Source organism: Cupressus sempervirens, chromosome 8 (assembly GCF_028749045.1).
Source record: "Cupressus sempervirens isolate cs-2001-9-10 chromosome 8, ASM2874904v1, whole genome shotgun sequence".
Lineage (NCBI taxonomy): Eukaryota > Viridiplantae > Streptophyta > Pinopsida > Cupressales > Cupressaceae > Cupressus > Cupressus sempervirens.
In genome coordinates, this window is record NC_143125.1 from 444,371,023 (window position 1) to 444,398,594 (window position 27,572).

General features: G+C 35.7%; 3 protein-coding genes across 4 annotated transcripts in view; 2 read left to right on the top strand and 1 right to left on the bottom strand.

Moving 5' to 3' along the window:
- Positions 1-9,957: 9,957 nt before the first annotated feature.
- LOC149543122 (serine/threonine-protein phosphatase PP1 isozyme 3-like) overlaps positions 9,958-27,572 on the bottom strand; it is a 47,795-nt gene continuing 30,180 nt past the window's right edge. Inside the window, exons 2-4 of one of the 2 annotated variants that reach the window (XM_089798032.1) lie at positions 12,455-13,017; positions 12,119-12,333; positions 9,958-10,431 (exon numbers count right to left, since the gene is read on the bottom strand). In XM_089798032.1, coding sequence (XP_089654158.1) covers positions 10,413-10,431; positions 12,119-12,333; positions 12,455-13,017 — 797 coding nt within the window. In that variant the 3' untranslated portion in view covers positions 9,958-10,412. Of the gene's footprint in view, positions 10,432-12,114; positions 12,334-12,454; positions 13,018-27,572 lie in introns of those variants that run through there. The other variant, XM_089798033.1, reaches the window with a different exon arrangement.
- On the top strand, positions 23,234-24,955 carry LOC149543123 (uncharacterized). The gene is made up of 2 exons (XM_089796530.1): positions 23,234-24,480; positions 24,646-24,955. Exons 1-2 carry the CDS (start codon positions 23,741-23,743, stop codon positions 24,953-24,955), a joined length of 1,050 nt encoding a protein of 349 aa, XP_089652656.1. The 5' UTR covers positions 23,234-23,740.
- LOC149543124 (uncharacterized) lies at positions 24,942-26,135 on the top strand. Its single transcript, XM_089796531.1, has 3 exons — positions 24,942-25,457; positions 25,576-25,799; positions 25,925-26,135. Exons 1-3 carry the CDS (start codon positions 25,140-25,142, stop codon positions 26,133-26,135), a joined length of 753 nt encoding a protein of 250 aa, XP_089652657.1. The 5' UTR covers positions 24,942-25,139.

Consider the following 27,572-nt stretch of genomic DNA (forward strand, 5'->3'; position numbering starts at 1 on the left):
GAGTTTTCCAGCACTTCATTAACTCAAAACTTTTTTACAAATATACAACCAATGCTTGGAGATTCGAGCCATAACTCCATTAGGTGTCTTCTCCACCATTCTAGGTCCCATTTGGTCGAAAATAACCTCCCACAATCAAAGGAATCCAAGGCTATCCATGTTGCATGGAATATTTGCAATAAGTGCAAAATGCTGTTATGACAACATTCTTACAACACTTGGCAACTTTGATAGATGCCTTAATCCTATATTATAGGTTTCTTATCCTCACATATTCTGAGGATCCAAGATCATTCATGATCATCATATTTATAAAATAACCATTAACCATTCTTAGGCCTAAGACATATTAATGACTCAATCTCCCTAACTCCTAACATTAAGAAATTAAATGACAACTAACAAAGGCTATTTGTGTGACCTTAGTCTTAGTGACTAATTCACCTAGCCAACATAAAACAAGACCTTCTAAGGTCCTCAACCAAATTACACTAACTTCTTAACTTGGCTAGAGTCAAGTACAAGCCAAAATTGACTAACTAGTAGAGGTTAGCCTAGGTGCTCCTGCACCAATCCATGCTCTACAATTGCACATTTGTTCGCGCTAGCCAAAAAAATTATTTTTTAAATCTACCTATCCTAAAATCCTATAAAAAATCCAATCAAAACCTACAAAATCTATCAAAAATTCATGGTAAATCTATCAAATGACTAAGAGGGATTGATGACTTACTGGCTTACCATAGTCAATTGATAGCTGGTATCTCCGAACTTACTCAAAATGATGGTCTACAATCTAGAACGAAATCTTTTCTATTCTAGCTCTCCTCCAATCTCTAAATGGCAAGTGTATAAATAGTGACTCGTTCACCCGTTTGTCTATCCTATTTATACTTGTGGGGGTCCTATCGCTTGGAAGTGTTCTTATGCTATATCAACTAAAATCATCTTAGGATCTTTTCAACATTCCTTTAAATCCTTATCAAAAGATTGCTCAAATTAACCTTCATAACAAAAAAAATTGACCAATCTTTTAAGGGGGCATCACATCGAATTTGAATCGTCCAAAGCCTTGGGGCAAGGGCAACAGGGCCAAGTTTTAATTGTCTTTGAAACAATGCATTATTCACACATTATTTCAAAGAGGGACAAAATGTATACACTTAAAAATTGTCAAGTAAAGTAATTTAATATTTTAACATTTAATTAATGTCTTTCTTCCATTAATCTTAATAAATTATTTAATTTATTAAGTTAATTCATTTCTATCAAATTAATTAAGTATTTTTATATTTAATTAATATTATTCTTCTATTAGCTTTAATAAATTATTTAATTTATTAAGCTAATTCACCTAGGTTATTTACATTATCCTAAGTCCACTAGATAGTCATAGTAAGTGATTTATTAAAATTTCTTAATTATACACTCACCTAAATGACTAAGCCTACTAGTCCACCTATCTAGTCCATGCCACGTGACACGACATCTTTCCACAAATAATTAATTTTAATTAACTCTATTTACTCTCACCCATCTATCCTATTTTTATGGGGTTAGAAATGGGTAAGTGTTTTGAAAGAATGAGTCACAGGAACACTTGTCCTCATGTGACTTGGTTTGGGTGACTGTCCAATAGGAGTTAGTCAATCCACCTCATAGGGTCAAAGATGACTCACGAGACACTTGTCCAGGAGTCCTCCTTAAGGGAAAGGTCTCCTCAAGGGTCTTGGTGAGATGCACACCATGTGTCTCTCCCTCTCCTATCAAACATTTTCATGTCCTTGTGAGAAGAACATCTTCCCTAGTTTTTCTTTCACATTCTAAGTAAGTCCTTTCTTTCAACCTCCTTAACCAAGTCAATCTCATCTGTCCACTTGTTCTATGTTTTCTCTTTGCCTAGGGTCCTCCCAAAGTCTATAAAAGGAACCCTCATTTTCCCACACAAGCTAATAAGAAATCTTGGCAATAGGCATTCTTAGTATTCAAGCAATTTGCATTCTAGCATCCTTTAGCAATCAAGCAAATGATCAAGCATTTCATATCCTCATTTCATTAAGATCATAGTTTTTATCCATCTACATCTATCATTTCATCTAGTCCACAGAGCATTCTAGACCACAATAAAATGTCAATATTCATGTCCAGATTTCAATTTCAAGCTAAGTCAAAAGATTCAACGAATTTCATCAAGGAGTTTCAATTTCAGCAAATTTTTAGCCTTCCCAAACTTTATCCAAATTTTATAATAATGTTGTTATTTAAAATTATGTTGAGTTATTTAATTTAATTATTTAACACTATCAAGCTATTTTGACAAATTTGTAGATATAAAACTTTTACACACACATATGTATATGTACATGTACATGTACATGTGCATATACATATACATATACATATATGTATATATATACATATATATATATATACATATACATATATATACATATACATATATATACATGTATATATACATACATATATACATGTATATATGTATATATGTATATATATATATATGTATATATATATGTATATACATATATACATATATACATGTATATATGTATGTATATATACATGTATATATATGTATATGTATATATGTATATGTATATATGTATGTATATATGTGTGTGTGTGTGTGTGTGTGTGTGTGTGTATATATATATATATATATATATATATATATATATATATATATATATATATATATATATATATATATATATATATATATATGTACATATACATGTACATATATATGTATGTATATGTACATATACATGTACATATATATAGATATGATTTTTTTTTAAAATTTTACCCTTGTTGAATTTCATCCAAATTTTATGATCAATGAACTCAAATTTGAACTTGAACCTTGTGGCATAGGTCTGAAGTATGTTTTTTGTGTTTCTAGACCAATTCAAAAACTTGGTCTTTGCAAAGGCATAGCAAGCCTAAATTTTGGCTAAATTTACAACTTTAGAAAAGCTTAGAGTATTAAAAAATGAATAAATTTGTAAAATTCTCTCGTACAAAGAATGAAATTAGATAATACACAAGTGTAATCCATAGTATTATTACACAGAATTAGGATAAGTTCAACAAACTCAAAGTAAAAAAATAAATTGAATTATGTAGGAAACTTATGTTGGCATGTGTCTTTTTTGGCTAAGTTTTTTGCTCGATGGGCCAATGCCCTATCGAGACTTTTTTTCTTTTAGTTGCTTGGAGCTGATTGAATTTGAGCCCTTTTATTATTTGGCATATCTGGTTGGAGAGGATTCGTCGGATCTTTTAGGATGTGTTGTTGGGAGCTCACCACTTGGTGAAAAGTTATTCATTCTTTGGGAGAAATTGTTTCAACAAATGTGACTTGTGGAAGCTGTGGTTCCCAATGATGTTATTTGCTACATCCATCTCATCTTCCTCTTCCACATGGCTAGCTCATAAAAAATAGATGTAGGCCCCCTCTTCAGAAGATAAATAGGGTTAGGGAGGTGGAGTTTTGTATAGGGCATTCTAAAAATCAACAAGGGTGGGTCTTCTCAGGAAAACACGGGTCTTGTTGATATTGGAGTTGGTAGAGATAGCTTCAAGATTGTTTAGTTTGTGTTTTTTGTTTATATAGGTCATCACACTAACAATTTGATGGACATTGTAGCTATTTTTTATATTATGGAGCGTACTTGTGCTCTGAATGGAGCAGACTCATTTGTGAATCAAATTTGTAAGTGGTGGTGCATTTGTTGACTTGGTAGCATTTTGAAGATGTTAATTGGTAGTTAGTATTGGTTGTTAATAGATTCTTAATTTGTGTGCTTCTTTAGATTCTATTACTTCCACTTGTATCCTGTAGGGAGTGGAACTGAGTAGCAGATTATTTGGCCAAATGGGCTTCTGATCAAATGCAAAACTGGAATGTTATGGATAAGGGTCAATTACCTTTGGGTTTGTCTCAGCAGGTTAAATCACTTTTTGGATCTTGATAGGGTTGTTTGATGCTCGTGCTCAGTGTGTCTTCTTGCTTGAATAAATTTTAACCCTTATTTTATTACGAACCAATATGAGGTCAAAGAGTCAAAGACACAATAGTGTAAATAAAAAAAGGCAAACATTAGGGGTGTGTGATTTCTTCTGTAATGTCCCCTACTAGACTGAACTTAAATATTTCTCTGCTAAGTTATTTACAGACCTCCTTCATATAAATTCTTTGTAGTTCCCAATTTTAGCATTACGATTACTCAATGATAATATTCTATATATATAGTTTCTCATACCTAGAGTTGTGTCCTTTCATAAATAGTAATTACATATATTATATTTCTTATTAGTAATATTAAATAATATTATTATTTTTAATATCATTGCCTAATATATTTACTTTATATATTATTAATCTAAGTGTAATTCTCATATATTAATAGCAATATTATAGTATGATTATAATAAATCATATCATTAATTATATTATTTTTATTTGATTGATTTCTTATTTCTTTATATTTTAAATATATTTATTTTGATAGGGATATCATAGTCCTCCCCTCTTACATTTTGCTTGTCCTCAAGCAAAAAATGATTTATGCATAATCATCATACAAAGCATATAATTGGATGCAAGAACACCGGATCTATGGAGTATACACCTTAATGTATGAAAACACGAAGTATACATGAGGTATGACATGAGTGCATGAAAATGTGTAGCAAACACATGAATGCATGAAAACATGAAGCAAGCACAATGTAGACATATAATACATGCATTCCTTATTAATGCATTATTGCTCACTAGAGTCAAGAAGATGATTTACATATTTACTTCTTTGATAGAATCCTACAACCACACATGATCGTTAGTACATATGTGCATGTATAAGTCTAAAGAAAGTGTGAGTCAAGATAATTTATTCAAAGACAACCCCATGCTTTCACACAAGATGGCTTACTTAGGGGGATGCTTGTTTTGTTTTGCACTTAATATCATTCTTTAGTTGAGAAGAACACTTAAGATGTAAACAAATTTTGCTTAGGCACCAAACTCAATGGTTTTCCTCAAGGTTTCTATGGATCCAAGCTCATGATCCCATCTTGGAATAACCTCAAGGCAACTTGATTCCATCTTGGTCAAACCTCAAGGCAACAATGGGGACTCTGATCCTACCCATCTCAAAATGACCTATTGAGTCATCTCTGAATGATTCCATTACATTTAATTAAAAAATCAAAAATAATATATTTGTGCACTAGGAAATTTAATCTATTTCAATTGCAATACTGAATTAGAAGAGTGTTGGAACATAGAAGATTGTTTGAATCCAACATCAAAGACCTTTCTCAACGTTTCTATGGATCCAAACCCACGATTCCATCTTGGAATGACCTCAAGGCAACTTGATCCCATCTTGGTCAATCCTCAAGGCAACAATAGGGATGTTGATCCTACCCATCTCGGAATGACTTATCAATTGGATTAAACAAGCCTTTACTATACCCTATTCCTCTAATTCAATATTCTAATGATTGTGAAATTATACACCAAAGAGATAGTAGAAGGTGTCAGACACTTACCTTAGTAAATTTCCAATTAAAGGATCATCTTCAGTTATCTATCTACATGAGGCAATGACACTCAAGTTAGTTTTGGATTCTACTATCAATTACAGACATAATGTTCTACTTCATCGTGATATTGCTTTGGGCTCTAGTTGATTATGTTCCAGCACAGAGAGATATTTATGGTGCTCTTATCATTTATGAAGGCCATGTAGGTTGAACACAAGCTTTCCCATTTTTGGTCAGTCTACGTTTCAAGGATATTTTATTTCTATTTAATATTCCACTTTGTATGCTTCTTACTATTCAATGCCTTGATATGGAATGCGCTTCTTAATCAATTTTTATTATCAAAGATGTTCACTTATATTAGAAAATTATCAAATGTAATGGCTGTCACTTATCCCCTACTATTATCCCATCGATAATTGTTGACTTTAATAAAAAAAATTACCCATGGCCTATTCAATAGCTATAATGGTGATCATCAAACTTAATTATTGTAATTATGTTTGATGGTTTCCACTTTGTTTTTCCCTCTGATTTTGAGATTCCCTATCGTTAGCCTCATAAACAATCATTCAATTGCAAGAATTACAATCTCACTTGTTTCAACTTTACTTTTGTTACAAAGTGATTTTCCACACTTGGTTGTTGTTGAGATGATAATCCACAACAGAAGGTTCAATACTAATTAAATGTTATGCTACGGGAACCATCTTCAATTGATACTATGTACTTATACCAAATCCCAAACTGCAAAAGGAATAGTTGCTTAAAAAGTGTAGCCACCTAGAAAAGTTTTCAGAGTGGACTTGATGTGAAATAACATCAAATTTGGTACTCCTTACTATGGATATTTTGTGTATGCAATTGTACTTTTAAAACTACCTTTCCACAGTATCAAAACCTCTTATATCACTTCTCCGTTAAGGGAGAGGACCCAATACTTGAACACGTTCCAATAGTTGTGATAGGAGTTGTTCACTTGATACATACACTTATTGACTTAATGCCCAATTTTTTTGACAACATTGTACCAATACTTGTGACTTTAAAGTTGTTAATACAGTGCTAACTACTCAAAATTGAATAAAATATACCCTTAGTTATAAAAATTAACTAATGATGTGATGCCACATCAGCTGTTCAACTAGGGGTACCCTTTATGAATGAGCATTGGTCTCACTTTTTATTTGGGTTGTTTTGGACAATTTGGCAAAAAAATGCTAATGTGGCATCATAATGGGTGATGTGGACTTGAAACCTTAGTTATAAGTAGTTGACTCACCAAGTAAGCCGCTATAAAAAATTGGGAGTGGTTTGAAATTTTTACGTGGGGTTTTGATAAGCATGAAGTTAGGGTTTTCAAGTATGGGTCCTCTCCCCCAATCAACCGTTGCACAGATTTTTCGAATTCAAAACCACAACAGTATCTTAAGAAACCTAATATATTGAGATGCAAAGTGTACAGACATGGATTCTTGCGTGCATGGGGAACTTTGGCATTGTTTTAGGGGATAAAACCAATAGTCGATACTAGACAAAAATATCTGAGGTTTGGAATGAAGTAGATTTATTCCAAAGGTTCGGTATTGATGCTCGACACCCTCTATACAAAAATAAATTGTCATTTAATAAACCACTAACAAGGTAAACCTGTCAACATTAGTCCAATGTTTGAATCTCCCATCGATCATTCTTGTATTATTCAGTGATGCTATTTTGGAATTTTTGCATATTATGTTATGCATTTCAAGCTGTTTCAATTTTTTCCTACAGTTCTTTATATTATTATACTCCATTTTAGTTGCATATTATTGTTAGTTCCTGTCAAAGTGCTAGGAACATGCTCTGATACCATTTGAAATGTTCCTTGCTACCATTTAGAATGTCCTTACTGGACTGAACTTAAATATTTCTCTACTAAGTTATTTGCAGACTTCATATAAATTCTCTAGTTCCCAATTTATGCATGATGATTCCTCAATGATTTTATATATATATATAGTTTCTCATACCTAGAGTCATGTTCTTTCATAAATAGTAATTATATATATTATATTATAAATTAAATTATATATCTTATTAGTAATATTAAATAATATTATTTTTAATATTATTGTCTAATATATTTACTTTATATATTATTAATCTATATATTAGATTATTTAATCTAATGTGTAATTCTCATATTTTAATAGCAATATTATAGTATGATTATAATAAATCATATCATTAATTATATTATTATTATTTTATTGATTTATTATTTCTTTATATTTTAATTATATTTATTTTCATAGGAATATCACATCTTCCTTCCTTCTGGATAGCTTTTTTTTCCCTGTAGATGGTCATTTTTCAATGGAGACTTGCACACTAAGGACCTGTTTGGCAGCAGGAATAGGAATTAGTATTCTGGATTTGTTAATCTGAGAATAGAAAATGAGAATACGTATTCCTGTTCTCTGTTTGGTTCACCAAGATATTGATGAGGAATTGGTCCTCACAAAGCCAGGGAACGAATGAGAGGGAAAGGCCCCGTGATGATGATGACTGATGATTCCGAGTTAATTGAGGAGGAATGGAGCCAATAGAGAATGCAATATAGTGCATGATTCACATCTTTGTTATTGATAAACCTGCAATGAAAGAATTAGACAATGTCATGGCAAAAAGCACAGTGCAAAATAGAGAGGATGAAGGTGATGGTGATTTAAGTGACTCTGATGTGTGGGAATCGTTAGGAATCTACTGGTGGTGATGGCGCATCTGCCAGTGTTGCTGAGAAAATGATTCCATTACTAGAAAGGATGATAGACTGATAGCACGCCAATACACATTAATGCAAAATAGAGAGGATGACAGGCAGACTGTCGCATTACAAAATTGAAACTTCTTTTTGGCCGTAACTGCAACAAACACTGGTATCAAAATTAGCACGCCGACTTAGCATTTACCTATTTAAAGGTCTCACTTCACCTACAAATTTCTTTCAAGTCATAGACTGAGTGCCAAAAAATCACAGAAGCTTGAGCGCCAATATTGACGAAAATGAGCGGCACAATTTCACGGACCTGAAATTTTGTATTTTTTAACAAGTAAAAAAGTGGAAAAGGGATAAGTATTCCAATTCCACCTATTTAGGTGGAATTGACATACGCATTTTTTTGGGCAAAAATGGAATCCTTATTCCTATTGTATGCCTATTCCCAATTCCTGGCTGCTGCACCCAAATGAAATGGAGAATTCAGAGATTTCAAGAATAGACAGATTCCTATTCCAGCCATATTCCCGTTGCCAAACGGGCCCTAAGTTGTCAATTCGGGTTCCAATTTGTGTACAACAGAAAAAAAAATCCTTTCAGGTTATCTATCCATCTATAGATAGTAAATACAATTTTCAAACATCGATCCTCGTAAATCCATACTTGCCAATAAAATTATAAAGGAACAGATGCCTCAGATAATTTACTACATATTGGCATCTATATCACACTCAACAATTCAATGAACCATATTTAGTAACTATGAACTAAACAAGTACACAAAAATTATGAAGCGGCAACTCAAGTTTTCTGGCTGGACTGAACATACCAACAAAGAACCTGGCTTGATAATCTTCCCACAGTCAAAAAGACGACAAAGGCAACTAATAGAGCAATATATCAGTTGCGTTGATTGAAATTTTTAGCACTACAAAAGTTTATACTGATTGTGCCAGAAGATAAATTTTATATTAAAATAAACTGAAAATAGAATATAGCCTTTTATAATCTTCACCAGATTACAGATAATTTATAAAGTAAAAAATCTTGTCACTTTTACATTCAAAGTGTTAATCTTGCACTCTTCAATTGAATACTGAGCTCCCCATTCTCAAAGCCGTCTCATGACAAAATAGATCTTAAACAAATCTACTCAAATTAAGTGATTTTGATTGCAAAAATAATGTTGATATGTATCCTACAGTAAAAAATTATTTATATAATAACAACCACAATCTAATCTGCAAGAAAATCTCAACCTACGGTACTTCCTGAGTGCCTGAGTTGGTTGTGGGTTCTTCATTGAAGGACCGACACAGAACCCAAGCACCCAAAGAAGAACCCTGTAAGCACCAGTACCAAGACACAGCAGACGTGGTAACTGAGCTCGCAAGTAATTGAGGCTTTGAACTTTTGAGAAAACTTTTCCAGCAAGTTCTCGATGCAAAACTCCACAACACTCCTGCAAGTCATTGGCAAGTTTTCCAGGCAGTGACCTACCAGAGCTTATGACTCCCAGCCCCAGGTGCCTACAAGTTGGTGGGTAACTGACCAAGTTTTCTAACTATGGCTTCTAGACTCTATTGCCATGCCACTTTGTACAAACATTTCAAGGTCCATTCTTCAACATCAATATTTCATATATTTGCTATTGAAAAGACTGAAAAAAATTAACTTTCAGTTTCAATCATAAGAATAAACGTGCATGGTATGCCAAACCTTAGGCTTACAATAAAAGTGTCTTCCAATCCTAACTGGGCAAAACCATACAGAACATATCAAAAACCCAAGAAAAAGAAAGAGCAACAGATGTTTTGTTTTAGCATGCTCGTTGAGATAAAAACTACACGCAAGCACAACAGTCAATAAGAAAATTATGAACTCCACAAATGAGTTGTTGGTCACCATATTTTGAATTCTTAAGTTGACAAGGGAACGGATATGCAAATCAAAGCCCCACAAGCTTCAAGGATTATTTAGTGTTAATATATATAAAATTTGTAGATATTGTACAAGAAATGCTAATTGATAACCCCAAAGTGCAAACCCAATAACTGCTCCTCTTTTGCTTCCTTCAAACATCTTCAACATCCCTGCATGGTGACAAAATGTGAAGAGTGATTTTCAATGGATTGACACCTAAAGCCTCAAAAAAAGGCATATTCAAAAAGCACAAAAATTCAGGGGAAAATTTATTTGCAGCAACAGGCAACATAATTTTTTATATTAACTTAAACATTCGTATCACAAACTTGCCTAGAATAAACTTACAAATATTAGTCCAATACATTTTGAAAAATCAAAAGGAATGCCTATAGGTTTGAAAATTAACTTGCCTTAAATTAGCCCTTCTTACAGGGGTTTAACTTTATATTGTCATTATTCATCAACACCAATCAAAATGGAAACATCGATTTTATCAGAACATATTTAACCTTAAGTATTCAGGCTTTCTATTAATTATGTCCTCTTCAACAGCCAAGTTGATGTGAGAGAGAGTTTGGTCATATTCTCTTGATTCTACTGATATAGCTAAAAAATATTAGAGAAAGGGAGTATATTTCTATTACAAATAGGTTTGCCCAACTCTATTACAGTTCCACAGTTTAAAAGACCAAGGATAGTGTGAGCTCACAGATGAATGACTTAGCTCTAGCTCAGAGGCCTATAAACAACACAATTTGGAATTAGCATGTGATCCTGGATTTAGCAGTCTAGCCAAAAATAATATTTCACCCCTGAACACGAATATTAAATGATGAGAAATATTAACAAATACATTTAATAAGATTTATATTTGCTCCCAAGATGTATCGTGTGTTTTGTTTTAGGATACAATTTGATGCTAGCTGGTGAACAGATAAGGTCTCCATTTGAATGTTATAAATACTGGATATAATTGCTAAGGCCTTGGACTTTAGCCTGCTCCTCATACTTTTGCTGGTTTTGATGGGACCCTTAATGAACTGTTCTGATTTGCTGATATGGAAGTTCATATGGCTGGTTGACATATAATATATTTTCTCCTGCTTATTTTAGTAATTCATAGTCATTTATTTTTAATTGCAATAGTGGAAGCTAAGAAATGATATAGGATTATTGATTCATGAGCACCGAAATGGACAGAAAAAGTGCCATAGTTATTAGCTGATAAATCCAGCACAAATGTGCATTGATAACTAGATTCCAGTTGGATGTATGCATATAATCATCCAAGGAGCAGAAGTGTGAAGAGAACATTTTGAAGGTCCAAGCCGTTGATTTCACTTTAGCAAGAAGTTAAACGAGAGTGAGTCTTCCAAACAGGGTCTACAATCTTCTTTGTAATTCAAACAGCTTACCATAGGCCTTCCCTATCTGTTTGAACTTGAAAGGACGAAAATGATTAAAAGTAATAAAAACTAGCATCAATCATGCCATAAAAGTCACTACAATTAAAAAGATGACACTTTCAAACAAGACCCAATGAAGTAGACACATTGAACACCATTTACTATCTTTTAAGAAAAGTAGGTTTAAAGATTTATTATTCTTAGCAAAAATCAAACTCAAATGAAATTGGAAGCTTCATCTATGGCATTGCCTCCCATTGGATTCCCAACAAAACAGGAATCTGGCTTTCATTAAACAAGAAAAACTTCTATTTGAACATTTATGAGAGTACCAAAAATGGCAAGAGGTGATATACTTGATGATTCAGATTCCTTGCATATAACACAGCCAACACTTAATGGGCTCATGGAAATAGCATTGTAATGCTTCATATTAAAGAGAACCTACCTTCTGTCACGAACTGGAGTTGCAGATCTAGTATTAGCATTAGCATAAGTACCATTTTGATTTTTCTTTGCTGGAAGAATATTGAAAGTGCACTTTAGGTTTTCATCAACAATCAGCATTGCAGCAGCATTGTCGAACACATCACAATAATTTGGTGCTGAAAAGACTGTAACAAGCTGTCTACCGGCGAAAAACTCGTAACCATCTTCCACCACCTACATGGTAAATCATCCCACCAGGAATTTAGTTAACATGATAGAGAGTGCATACTCATAGCTTCATAAGCTGCATTTCATAATCGAGGACAAAGAAATTTCATCAAATCATTCAATAAACCTGATGTGCACGACATATGAGATCCAGATCAAACTTTTTGAGACACTCAGAGACCTTGTCAGGACTGAATGCGTAAGAAACCCCTCTCTCATCATTTGGAGCCCATCCTTTAAGCCCATTACTAGGATCTGACCAGAGAAGATCGCATAACAGTCCTGCATCTGGCACATCTGTAGGGCGAGGTAAGCTCCTAATTTGTTCCAAATTGTTCAAATCAGGTGACAGACCTCCATGCATGCATAGGATCCCTTCATCTATAATAGCAGCAACTGGAAGACAGTTGAAACAATCTGTAAAAGTTTTCCATAACTTAACATTGAATTTGCGCTTGCAATCGTCATAGAAGCCATATATGCGATTAATTGAGGCACACTCATGATTTCCCCTCAGAAGGAAGAAATGTTTTCGATATTTGATTTTGTAAGCAAGGAGGAGGCATATTGTCTCTAAACTTTGTTTTCCCCGATCCACATAGTCCCCCAAAAATAAGTATTTTGATTTGGGTGGCAAACCACCATAATCAAAATGTCGAAGAAGATCAGAGTACTGGCCATGAATATCACCTACAAAAGCAATATGTAAAATCAAAAAACTGGAAAGAACCCAAAAGCTGCAACCATGGCAACAATTTATACATGTAGAATAAAAGTATATCAATACATCTACTTTCTAAGACTCACTTTTAGTATACCATCATTTCTGATCTCAAAATGGGATGGATGAAGATGGAAAAATCCCATCAGATGTGAATAAACTCAGTCATGGACAAGTTGAATGACTAAATCATAGTAAATGGGAAAGTGTACTACTAATTCATAATGGCTTCACTTTCCATACCTAGTGCAGCAAAAATTTAAAAATTGGATACCAATAGACAGGTTATCACTGAAAAAGATATCTGGCTGTCATTAGGTGAGAAAAAGACAAAAAAATTGCTATAAAGTAAGCCAGGTAAAAGAATTTGAGAACTTTTGAGCTAGAAATGTTATTCTTAATAATAGGGAGGCTAATGACAGAAAAAATAGCTCCATCTTGAGGAAGTCTTGATGAAGCAATTGGTACAGAACTGGTTCACATAAAATAGCCATTGGATGTTGTCCTTCCACAAGGACTTGAGAAATTGGATTGGCAAGCTGAGCATGGTAACAAGGTCAGTACAGAAAGAAGTCAAATGATACCCAAACGGAGGACAAAAAAGCTCTTTTGAGCTCGACATGGTAAAGTATGGTCTCTGACCTGCACATATACATAAAGTCCTATACACTTACACCATGTCACAAATAATCCATCAATTACGCTATATATATTTATAAAATATATATTACTAAAGATGAAATGAAGTTGAGTTCTAACATGCCTGCTAAAGCATATACATCATTTAAGATGATAAGATGAACTTATCTATCATCACTCATCCCCAGAGTCCACACCAAACTCCTTATCACTTTAACTGTTTGACCCCTCAAAGTCAAGATCCTCATCATTAATGACATTATTCTCATGTCAACAAATAAAAATTTTGGAGACCCCTCAGAATTCAAAGCATTTAAAAATCCTATGTCGTATGCAATGGCATTGCTAATTGATCAGGGTATGAAATAACAAACAAATATACTCTAAGCAGGTTCCGTCCTAGCCAAATATAGAGTCTCATCAGATCATGTCCCATGTTCTAACAGTTTGAGTTTTCTGAAAAAGAGAATCAGCATCATCTTAAAAAATTATGTTAAAGGAATTATGGAAATAAACTAAAAAGCAATTTAATTGATGCCAAATTAGAGAGATGAAAATTTCCCTCCTCCAGAAACAGCAAAACAAGAGGGGGAATAAGCCTTGTCCAGTAGGATGGTTTTCTCCCTCTTCAATAAATCTGATAATGTAGAAAACACAAAAGGATCTATAGCATCAAATCACATATTTCAGCTCTGAACTGGAGGTTAGGATAAATTTTTATTCTTCAATTGAGTCAAAATAGATATCACTGAATGAGTTTTGGTCCTAACTTTACCAGGATTGAACCAATGTTGCGAACAGAGTATACAAACCAACCATCAAATCTATATAATGGAATAAAAGGATTTAAATTCTAGTCTCCAGTCCTTTACTCATCAAATAGATGTGTTTTAAAAGCAATTGTGTAAATGCCTTCAAACATGATTCAAACCAGCCTTGAAGAAACCAGAATAAGATAAGGAGGCTGCATATGTCATTCAGAAATTGAGTACTCAATGGTGTAGAAATTAACATTTTAGATTAAGTTTAGAGATAATTTTATTGGAAAATAAATTATTTCACATTGGTGACTTGGTGATGTTAGCAATTACACTGTCTAGTTACTGTCATTAAAGTTTTTGGGTACTTACACTTCAAAAGGCATTATAAAAGCCATATTATGATAGATGAGTTATCATTCCAAATAACTTAATATCACTATTATCATTCAGTTTTACTATATGTGCTATTATGGTTTAAAATCTCTCAACATTTTGTTCATCTGTTTTTCAACATGGTATCAGAGCACCTTTGAAAATGGATTACGAAGAAGAATAAATTAGAAGTTGATTGTTTATTGATCTGAAACAGTGTTTGTTTTGTTGGAGAGACCTATGGCATCCAATTTGAAGCATAAAGTACAATAATATTGCTCATAGGATCTCTGCTGACATCTTCCTCGATACAAAATTCTTGCCAATGGTTTTCAGAGGACAGAATTTTTTATGGCATAGATTAGTTATTTGCACATGTGAACGAGTTGAACCTATCTTTTTTGCAGTGCCATTTGCATTGACGCATATGGGGGCAGAAATTTGTAATGCCAAGATCATGCATGCCTTGAAGCTTTGCTCCTATGAGCTGACTCATATTTCCAACTCTCACATATACATTCGACAGATTTGTTTGAGACTCAGAAGGCACAAAATGTGTCTATCAAAGGAATTTACTGGTAAAACATGTGTTTAAAGTTGTCAAATAATATGGAATAGCAATGCTCACATGTACTTGGGGTTGCCACTAGGCCACCTATTTGCTTGAATGCCTTCTATTCAGTGATCAGCATCACACATATTATGGAAAGTGAAAGCTTGAATGCAGCCATCAGGCATTGTTCCATGGAATCTCAATAAGAGAGAATGCAGAGGCGGGTCATGGGGAAAAGATCAAGGCTCTAGAATTGGGGACAGCAAGTGGATGAAGGTGCAATTATACAGTACTTTAAAAGTAGTTATACTCAAACATATTTCACTGAACAAAAGAAGGTGTCAAATATCACTATATTTAGGTTATAATCAAAATGATGCAAAAGCCGAATACAATTAGCCAATGCCTCAATGCCTCAAATCATCATTCATTTCCAAAGTCTACAAAAATATCTTTGTCACTAGAACTACTAAACCCCTAAAGATCAAAATCCTTCAAAACAATACTAACATTTTCATCAACCTATGTTAGATACTCTAGCTCTGCATACCATTGGGTAACTGGACTTTCCTTGTATGTAATCATATTGCAGTCAATGAGATGCAAGGCACTCTGTACAACTGCAAGCTTCTCTGCCCTCCTCGAGGTAAGTCAATTCCTCTTATTGGATGAAACAATAAGTGATTCCTCTTAGCAACAAACAAAATCAAGACATGAGATGAATGGCTAGTGTTGAAAAATAATGAGTTCTACACATAGTCCACAAAATTGGATCATCCCATGTCATGGTTTCCCAACCCATTTTTATCTCTGCAATGACCTCATTTATATAGATTCGTGCGAGACTATTTATCCATTCCCCAAAATAATCAATATCCCTCTTTTTCTCCAAATCATCCTTAGTGTTGAGTGTTTTCATATGAGATCCTATATATAACCTATTGTCAAGGTTTCAAGCTATCCCATCCTAGAATACCTCTCCATTCAAGCCTGTCTCTTCACTTTTTTGTTGTAGAACTCTAATGTGTGGTCTTTACCTAGTACAATGGTTTTCCTTTCTCCAAGCATACTATCTATGCAATAATACAACTCTTTAAGGCTAGTTGCATTTGTGACCTCATTTCTAATAACTATGAAAATTGGAGTAATGATAGCAACAATGTATCACATTAGCTCAAAAACATTAAGAGTGTCACTCTTCACCAACTCCTTCACCCTCCCCTCCTACTCTAAGAACCACGCAACCAATTCTACTTTGTGTCATGACTATTAATTGCATATCCTCTTGCAACACAAGCATTGTCTCCAAGAGAATGTATGATGTATATTTAGTCATTTACAGGTTTCAAAATTTGATTGAATACATAGACATCCATGGGCAAGTGAGCGTTAAGCTTCTCTAATTGATGATGAGTGATTGGTTGAATGTTTTCATCACAAAAATCTATTGTGGGGTCTTCCTCTTGTAATCTTACTTTCATTTAGCCAAAGATACCATCAGCACTCTTTCACCTCTCCAGACTAGTTGCATTTATGTCTCCATATCTAATAACTCTAAAAAAATGGACTAGTAATGGCAACTATGCATTTCACATCAACGCCAAAAGTATCACGCTTGACAACCACTTTGTCATCATGGCCATTAATCGCATATCCTCTTGCAACACAAGCAATGTCTCCAAGAGAATGTATTTTATATTTAGTCTTTTACGGGTTCCAAAAGTTGGTTGAATACATAGACATCCCTGTGCAAGGGAGTGTTAAGCTTCTCTTATTGATGATGAGTGATCGGTTGAATGCATCCATCACGAAAATCTAATGTGGGGTCTTCCTCTTGTACTCTGATTTTCATTTAGCCTCTTTCAATACTACCAGCACTCTTTCAACTCTCCAAACTAGTTGCATTTGTGTCTCCATATCTAATAAATCTTTAAAAATGGACTACTAATGGCAACAATGTATCACACATCAACACCAAAAGTATCACTCTTCACAACCTCCTTCACCCTCCTCCCCTACACTAACTTATAATCAAGTCGCAAATTTCACTTTTATGTCATGATCATTAATTGCAATACCTCTTGCAAATCAAACATCCTCTCCAAGAGAATGAAGTACAATGCACATCTAATCTCTATAAGTTTACAAAATTCCTCCTTAAAGAGGTCCTAAATAGTGCATGTGAAGTATGTGGCTATAAAAAATCATCTACTCATTTGCCATTTTTGATCCATCTAATTTTTCCTATGTCCTTGAGTGCATAATTCAGGTCATGCACATAAAAAGGAGATCACTAAGTACACATGTAGGCTGTGTCAATCAATTGAAGCTCCATCAACATATGTTATATCTATTCCTAATTACATGACATTCTCTCGCCCAATCTTCCCAATAAAATCCATGCGGATTTTGAACAAGAAAATTAGCATCCTTGTAATGCCTTATACAATAAATAGCCCTGAGGAAGTAAAGGTTCTCTATACGTGTGACCATAATGCTTACGAGTGGATGATGGCTAATATTTGTCCACCTATCCATGATTATGCTACATCCACTAGTAACCCAAGGGGCCTTCAGTTTATCTATTAGAATATTAATCTAAGAATAATAGTTACCAATCAAGAATGTTATCCATTTGTCTCCCCTAGTGGTACATATGATGGTCTTGCTCTTATTTTTGTCAAAGCCTCCTTAAAATTAAAAAAGTGAGCCTAATGGAGTGGAATGTCAGTGGAAAAGAAGAATTTGCTACACATTAAATGATTTTTCCACCATGTTTGCAACATCACTACTGGTCTTCCTTACATTTCCCATAAGGCTCTATTGCAGCTTCCCTGAACTAGATAAAAAATAAGTAGAATGAGCTAAAACTTGTGGATCTACCAGAGTCTTAGTACTTATGGAGGAGAAGCCCTCAACAAAGTAGTGTTGGAAATATAGGAGTAACTAAGAGGGGAGGGGTGAATCGGTTACCACAAAAATAAATCCCAAATCCCTTAGATGTCAGTACAAAACATAAACTCTGCTGAAATTGTTGTTACTCGGTTAACACACAGGCACTCGGTTAACACTAACAATATGTTGTAACTCGGCAAATACTATAATAACAACTGTTACTCGGCAAATACTGAACATGCAAATCTTAAGATATTAAGTGTGATTAACCTTATTAACTTAGTTGCATACAAATAAAAGAAATAGCATGAACACAAGTGACACCAAGATTTAACGTGGAAACCCAATTTGAGAAAAACCACTACTTGCAACTAGTTATTGTTTTTCACTCTTTTGAAGTGAGCTCTGTTAGGAGCCAACCCTGTTAAAGGTTACAAAACACACTGTTAGGTGTGACCCTATTAGAGGATTTAATCACCCTATTAGGAGTGGCCTTGTTAGAGGTCTTTAGACACTTCAATCTAGAAATGTCACCTTGTTAGAGGATTTACAAATAGTTGTTAAGCCAACTCTGTTAAGAGATTTGATACACTGCTACAATGGTTAGAGAGTAACAATGATATGACCTAATTGCTAATGCAAACTTATCTTTGTTGATTTCAGATCTCAATTCTGGCTTTAGTACTTGATCCTTCTTGATTGAATGTATCTTTGCAGCTTTTCAAGGATATTCTGCTTATCCTTCCAATTTGCTTCTTCTAAACATCTTCTTATCTTCCACACTCACACACATTCAATCCTCAACTTGACCTTATACTTATACTATATACATTGTCAAGTCGGCTTGAATACAACTTAGAATAACTAATATTCATTTCTTCAGTCGGCTCGAACCATCAAACAATCTATTAAACTCAATATGCCAAAACAAGAAAATCCTTTGTTAGTCGACCCTGCTCGGTAGACACTAACATTGAAATGATTTTCCTCTGTTAACCAAGTGAACTCAATTAACACTGCATCTTCACAAACTTCCTTTGGTAACCGAGTGAGCTCGGTTAACACTGGGTCCATGCCAACTTTCCTTTGTTAACCGGGTGAGCTCGGTTAACACTCAACTTCTGTGAACTTCTCTTTGGAGCCCGAGTGAACTTGGTAGACGTTGTCATCTGAACTTGGCAAACGCTGGAATGCTCAGCAAACACAGTAAACTATCTTCATTACCCAAGTGAGCTCGACATACAGTAACTGGTAAAGATATGACATTTTGTGTAACATCAAAGACAATATACAACTAACAAATTGTTTTCAACAAGTGGTTGGTACAAAACTTTGATCATTAGCATTACACCACAATCTATTTAATTCAATTCTCTTTCCAAGTGACAATACCTTGCATACTCCTAAATTTGCTTGTGACATGAAAAAAGGTGTACCAATGACTTGTAATGCTGACTTGAAATTCAAGTTGACAAAAATGACAATTCCATAGCCTACTGCCCCATCCCCCTAGGTTTTGCTTGCAATTTGGTTGCAAAATGTCTTAAAGGTGACTTATCATCAAAAGGACCCTTGTAAGAATCCTCCAATAATTTGGGAAGGCAACTAAACAATGTGCTACCAATAGAACTAATTGCCCCATTCAACCTAAACTGCCCTGACCACACATCCATACTTGAAGTCTCAAATTCAACTCCATGGGCTCTTCCTAACCTTTTTCATCAATCGTGCTAAGAAGTAGAACTCATAATGACATTGGAAAAAACAACATTTATGTTTACCATACATTCATATTGTTTATGCTCAAGCTCAAGACTGAAGACACCATTCTTTTATTTTCGCTTTTGTTTCTTTAATTTGTGAAAAATGTAGATGCAAAGGTTACACAAAAAATGAATTATTGTTCTTCACCAAACAAGGATTCTGATTTTGTTTCTTACTCTAGGTTGCATGGAGATGAGTCTCCAACCCCCTAGGACATATCTCGAATAGCAAGACTTGTCTCCAACACTAGAGACAAGATTGGAGACATTCCCACTTGCATGGGATGTTCTAGCTCTATCTCCTTCAATCTCCTATAGCTAAAACAAAATCCCTGAAAAAATAACCAATGACTAAACACAAAAAAATGAGGTTGGGGGAAGAGATACATTTGTAGACAACACATTTAACAGCCACGTAAGATCAATCCTTGCTGATACATTTGGAGAAGTCACCATGAACAGCCATGTGAAGCATTGTTTTACTCATTAGCGATTGGCATTGCATACTTGTATTTGTCTCATAATAAGTTTGAAAAGATTAATGAAGTTGATAAGTTTGGAGTGAATGATAAAGTGCAAACCTTAAGTGGATGATACATATGAATAGAGGAGGTGATGGGAAAATAATATAATACTTAGTTTGGAGCTGATAAGAATAAAATATAAATATTCATTTATTATTTTATATTAAATATCAGTAATTACTTTTCTTATGATTTTGATATAATAGCAGCCAAAACTAAGGGGCTGGCCCATTACAATAGTGGTGGCACAACCAGCAAAAAGCCAGCCAATAACCAATAGACAACCACACACAGCACCTTTAACGATTTACATCAAAAACAAAAGTAGCAGAATAACGATAATTAAAAGTACTAGGGATCCAACCCTTAGGACCAGCAGAGTTTAATTGTTTAACAAAAAGCATATAGGTGGTCATCGCATCGTACCACCTATAGCCCATAACAAAGTTTAACCAAAAAAACAAAACCATCAGCAAAGGATGGAGAGTGAAAACCAACAGAGTACCAAACACAGCAGAAAACAAAAGGCCACTAAGTGGGCATCTTTTTTCTTTCTTTTTCCAGCCAGGAGCACCTTGGCCCAATCTTCAGCAAGGAAGCCATAAAGAAGCTTCAAGTCCTCCTTCCCCAGGCTGTCCTCCGACACATCAGCCAGCAGCTGCAGAGAAGTAGCAGCCGCGTGAGTCACCTTAAGGGTCAACTTTGACAATAGGGAGAAGCCCTCCTCCATTGCGTTGCACCTGTCTTTGAGCTCCTGGAGATCCTTCCAAGTAACCTCCCCTTTCTCCTTCGTTCCCAACTTTAACGCCTTCCTATTCACCAGAGTTTTGCTACTATCCTGCACCACAAGATTGTCAGTGGGGGCCTTTAGGTTACCCAGACCATCATTTTTAACCAAGGAGGATATGGTGTCAAGGGAGTCAATCATGGTTTTGGAGTTCTCGTTGGCAGTTGGAGGCTGGGTGATGGTGGCAGAGACATGGGTGGGGTCAAGGGAGGGGTCCTTGACAGAATTATTCGCCTCAAAATCCCATGTACCATTCAGGGTATCATCCCATTTCTCCACTTCTTTCTCCATTTCATCTTTCCCCTTCTCTTGGTTGTCCCCTGAGTTCTTATCACTCTCCTGAAAGTTAGTATCATCCTCTTCATCCTCCTGAGAGCGAAAATCCAATTGCTTAAATCTTCCAACGGTCTTAGCATTTCTTCCCGACCTTCTTCTACCCCCACCAACTTCCTCATCTGAATACCTAATTTCCACCTCCACTCTCTTCCATTTTAATTCTCTTATTAGTAGTTTGTTCTAGGGCCATCTTGTTCTTCCTACTCTTAATAGAGATTTGGCTAGGGGAAGGCTGAGGAGTGGGGGCATAACTGCCACCTGCAAATTCCAAGCACAGGAGAGCCCCAAAGGGGAGGACATTGTCAAATGCAATCACACAAGGCAGGCAAAGGGCAAAGTGAAATTGGAAAAGGCGAAACATGAGCCCTTGGTGAAGGATAGTGAAGTTGGCCCCTTTCTTCCTTTTTTCTCTAACATCCATCACAGTCTCTTCAAGCACGTGCATTAAAAAGAAAGGAATGCAAACAAGCTCTTTGTTACGAAAAATGGTTAAGAAGTGGGAAGTGCTAAAAATAATACACATTGTGCCTTCCTTCCAACGTCAGGTATTTCATGATTATCAGACAAACATCATCCTAGGGTTCCAACAATTTGTCCCTCCTAAACCACTGTAGTAACGGTCCAAGGCCTCATTGCCTCTAAAGAAACTAGTCATACTTGCCTCATCCGCCACCTTCGTAACCTGCTTCCATTTCTTCCCAGTAATGTCCAGTCCCGTCGCCATGGCAATAGACTCCTCATTCACCTGAAACATAATGCCATTAACTGTCACATGCCTATCCTTCTAGCTAGCAACAAATTGTTGCAAACAGTTCTCATCGTAGCCCGCCATAGCTTGCATGTAGGGTACAAACCCTCCCTCCTTCAGTAGAATTCAAATGGCCTATCTTTTGGAGAAGTTCTCCAATTTAGTGGGCTCCAACCTGTTTAGATCCCCACCCATGTGAACAGCTTCCTTAGCAATATCCACTTCCTCAATTTGAGGCAATTCTCATTTGCACCCAGAAAATTGCAAAGGTGGGGCTAGAAATGCAATAAGCAGCGATAAAAAAACTATCTTTCCTATGCTTCACGAGATTGAGAATTCCAAAATGTACTAACCAGTTTAAAGAATCATTACAGGGAGTGTAAGAAATCCACATGTAATACCTTAAAGATCTAGCCTTAGTCATAATGTAATTTCTTTCCATAATCCTGCCATAATGTCGAAAAATGATGGCACAAATTTTGAAGCCGATATTATTAATTGCATCCCCTTCTCCATGCCCATTCATGAATTGATCCACATAATTAAACCTTGTGAAATATCTTGTCAAACTCAAGACAATCTTCACTATCATAATAATAGCCATAGATGTGAGTATCGCCGATTAATCGGCGATACGAGATAAAATCGCGATTTTTTGGGGCCGGCGATTTAGTCGCCCCAAAAATCGCGATTTTTTTTTGCAGATTTTTTCCAAAAAATCGCAGATTAATCGCCTAAAAAATCACCTAAAAATCGCGATTTTTTTGCAAAAAATCGCTCGCGCCCGGCAGTCACATAAAGTGACGAAAAAACACGTTTTTTTCATTATGTTTTTACATTGCTTAGGGTGTTTTGGAGAGGAGAGGATAGAGAAGGAGTTCTTGGCAAGAAATAGGCAGAATCAAGTGCATTTGGAGGCCTTTTGATTCGATTTCTTCGTTACTAGGTAAGTGATTTGAATCTTTGTTTTTTGTTTTTGCAAGAGATTGTATTTTTTTTTCTTGCATGTAAATGGATAAAAATACATTCCTAATTAGTTAGGAATGCATTTGATGAATGTAAGCAAGATTAAATGCATTCATTTGCATTTTTTTCCATTCTAGATCGAATTTATGCTAAAAATTTGCCCTTTCTAAAAAAATTTGAAACCCTAGCAGCTAGTTTGTTTGAATGTTATTTGGATTTCAATTTATTGGTGCTGTTATTGGAATGTTGCTTGAATTCTTTGTTTAACTGTTAATTTTGATCTTGTTATAATTTATTTATAGTTTTTTTTAAAAATTTGTATGTGTAGGCAGCCCGCAGCAGTTTTAAATGGCAGACAAATGGCCATTGACTCCATGCCCCTCAGGCTACATTGGCACCAGGCCAAAGAATGCGAGAGATCAAGCATGGAAATATGCCTATGAAGCACCTGATGAACCAACCAAAGTGATTTGCATTCGATGTGAAAAAGTAATATCCGGGGGCATTTACCGGTTCAAATATCACATCGCAGGGATCTCAAAACATGATACAAATCCTTGTGAGAATACAACAGAAGAAATAAAAAGGTTTGCAAATGCCTTGCTCGCAGCTGGAGAGCAAAAAAAATTGCAAAGAGAGCGGAATAAATTGCATGTCAGGGCAGCCATAGCAGAGACCCAGGGCAGTTTCGTTGATGTTCAGGAGGAGGAGGCAGCCATTGAGAGCATGGCTGGCTCTTATCGTGGGCCGCGTGTCCGCAAACAGGGTGTTTTTTCTTTCACGAGTTCCACTCCCACTCCCACTCCTACACCTCCTAGCACTTCCGCACCATCAGGATCAGCAGGTGCTTCTGGGATAGGGAGCTATTTTGTGACGAGGCACACACCTGGTGCACAACCTTCATTAGAGGCCACTAGATGGAATAAGGAGGTCCATGACCAGTTGGACAATGCACTAGCAGATTTCTGGGTTTTCAACAACCTTCCTATTAGTGTTGTTGACAGTCCCTATTGGGAGGCTTTGGCCACAGGGTTGACAGTTGCAGGAAAGGGGTACAAGTCCCCTTCTCGTTTTGTGTTGGGTGGCAGGTAAGCGAATAATTTTATTACACTCGATTTCCTTTTAATTTTTAACTTTTTACTTAGTTCTAAATTTTAATTAATTTATCTAGAAATTAGAATGTTGATTACTAAAGTCTAAATCAATTTTAAATTACTAAGAATCTAAGACATAACTAAATTTTGTTTTTGTAGGCTTATTGGAAATGCTGTTGAGAGGGCCAAAGCATTTGTTGAGGAACAGAAACAAGAATGGACAAAATTTGGTTGCACCATTCTTTCTGACGGGTGGACGGATGGGAAGAGCAGGACCATAATTAATTTTTTGGCCTGCTGTAATGATAATGTGGTGTTCTTGAAATCAATCGATGCCTCCAACAAGGTAAAAAATGCTCAAACATTAGCATTGATGTTGGAGAATATGGTCTTAGAGATTGGCATTGAAAATGTGGTGCAAATCATCACAGACAATGCTGATGCATATGTATCAGCAGGTAAACCGTAATTTTATGTTGCATGTGCATTGTGAATTTCACAACAAGAATTTTTAATAGTTTGATATATTTGAAAAGTTGGAAACTAATTAGTATTTGCTTTTACAATTGGCAGGAAAACTCCTACAGCAGAGGCACCCCACTCTCTCTTGGACCCCGTGTGCAGCACATGTCCTTGACCTTCTTTTGGAGGACATGGGCAAACTTGAGTGGGTCACTCCAATTGTGGAGGATGCAAGGCGGGTGACAAAATACATATACAATCACCCATGGGTCCTTAGCCTGATGAGAGAGCACACTGATGGCAAAGAAATTGTCAGGCCTGCCGTCACAAGGTTTGCAACAATTTTTTTGACATTGCAAAGCATTCTCGATAATTTGGCTTCTTTGAAGCAAATGTTTGTTTCCAAAAAATGGCTTGCTTCCACATTTTCAAAGAAGAGTGAAGGAGAGAATGTTGTGCGGATTGTGTTTGATAAATATTTTGAAGATAAGGCTGATGAAATAGTAAAGGTAACTACAAAACTTTAAGTTTTAGTTTGCACTTTACAACTTTATAACATACTAAGTTTGTAACTCAAGTAAATAATAATTTTGTAACTTGTCAACTAATTTCAAATTTATATTGCAGGTGTCTAAGCCTTTAGTCGGAGTTTTGCGTTTGGTTGATGGAGACCAAACGCCAATGGGTGAACTATATGAGGCCATGGACAAGGCCAAAGAATCTGTCAAAAATTACTACAAGGGGGAAAGCATCAAATATGAACCCATTTGGCAGATCATTGATAGAAGGTGGAATAATCAGCTTCACCAACCCATTCATGCAGCAGGATATTTCCTCAACCCACGTTTTAGGTATACTGTAAGCTCATTCTTACTCAAATTTAAGTTAACAAAGACTTGAGTTCATTTTGCTTTCGTAGGGTGTTGGGTGTGTACTAAAATTGGAAGACTTATTTGTTTTTGGTTTTTGGTTTTAGGGCTGATGGTACATATGCAGATCCTGATGGAGAGGTCATCAGAGGCCTAATTGAGTGCGTCGAAAAGATGGTAACCAGCGAGGAAACAAGAGATAAAATCATCGCTGAGCAGGAGATCTTCACTTCAGCAGGAGGCAAGGTGTTCTCCACTTCTCTCTGCAAGAGAGCAAGGCTTACACAAACCCCAAGTAATACATTTGCAAACTTCTGAATCTCAAATGCTAAATTAATATTTATGTTTCATTTTTTGTTGTCTATTAGTATTTTCTAACTTGTACAATTTTTGTGATGCAGTGGCTTGGTGGACCACTTGGGGTGCAAGCAATCCAAATCTTGCAAAATTTGCTCTCAGAATCCTATCACAGCCTTGTAGCGCATCACATTGTGAGCGCAACTGGAGTTTGTTTGAGGCCATCCACACAAAAAAGAGAAACAGGTTGTCCCAAAAGAGGATGAATGACATGGTCTATGTGCAACAAGATCCGCCTGGGCCAATCGATTTGGATGAGATAGATCCTTATTATGATTGGACGGCACAAGAGCAGGCTCCCTTATTTACACAGGAGGACATCTCCAATTTGGAGAGGGAGGCCGCGGAGGAGGCTGCGAAGGAGGAAGGGGGTGGAACTGGATATGACATCGATTTGGATGACATCGAGGAGGGCGATGATGAGGATGATGACATTGAGCTTACTGCAGAGGACCTTGACATCTTGCGCGCAGCGAATGTGGAGATACCGACATCTAGTTCTATAGCTACACCATCTCCTGCATTGGCACAGACACAGACACGGGCACAAACCCTGCGGGGTTCTAGTTCTAGAGCTTTACCCTCTCCCGCACTCGCTAGTAAAGTGACTGGGAAGAGGAAGATGTAGTCCTGTATTTGACATTTGTACTTATTTGTAGTCATGTTGATGTGCTTATTTGAACTCTTTACATTTGACACTTTATTTATGAGAATACTTCTCATGTGTTGTGAACTTGTTAGTTGTTAGTAATTTACAACTTGTCACTACTTACTTGTTAGTAATTTACCAATTAATAACTCTTTTTGCATTGATATATATCTAAACATGATTGTTTCTTATGTATTGTTAGTAATTAAGTCATTAGATGCAAAAAAACATTGAATTCTGTAAAAAAATCGCATTTTTTTATTAAAATTTAGTGGTTTTTTAGTTCCCGATTTTTTCCCCGATTTTTTCTCGATTTTTCCCGATTTTTCCCGATTAAACTTTTTCAAGCCTAGGCGATTAATCTCCTCAGGCGATTTTTACATCTATGATAATAGCAATTCCACCAAAATGGCCCCTTCTCCAAAATTGGAAGGTCATATAACCTGATTTAGAGGAGTCTTTTCCCTATTAATTAGGAAATTTATAGAGTTAGGCAACGATTCAGCACTCTTCTAGCTTTTTATGTTCTTCAAATCAAACCCCAAACCAGCCAAGGCATCTGCCACTGTATTGCCTTCCTTGTAGGTGATCTATAAGTCATAATGATCCAAGGTTGTGAGGTACTGCCATATGTCACCCAATATGTGACACAGGGCCCACCTAGGCTGAGTACCCCCTTGAACAGAGTCAATGATGAGTTTAGAGTCCCCCTCTATGGTTAGTCTTTTCACCTTCAATTCCACAATGAA

Coding starts and splice junctions, on each gene's coding strand:
- LOC149543123 (XM_089796530.1), top strand. CDS start 23,741: ATGGCAGACAAATGGCCATTGACTCCATGCCCCTCAGGCTACATTGGC. Junction 24,481..24,645: donor CGTTTTGTGTTGGGTGGCAG/GTAAGCGAATAA, acceptor TTGTTTTTGTAG/GCTTATTGGAAATGCTGTTG.
- LOC149543124 (XM_089796531.1), top strand. CDS start 25,140: ATGGGCAAACTTGAGTGGGTCACTCCAATTGTGGAGGATGCAAGGCGG. Junction 25,458..25,575: donor AGGCTGATGAAATAGTAAAG/GTAACTACAAAA, acceptor TTTATATTGCAG/GTGTCTAAGCCTTTAGTCGG. Junction 25,800..25,924: donor TTCCTCAACCCACGTTTTAG/GTATACTGTAAG, acceptor TTTTGGTTTTAG/GGCTGATGGTACATATGCAG.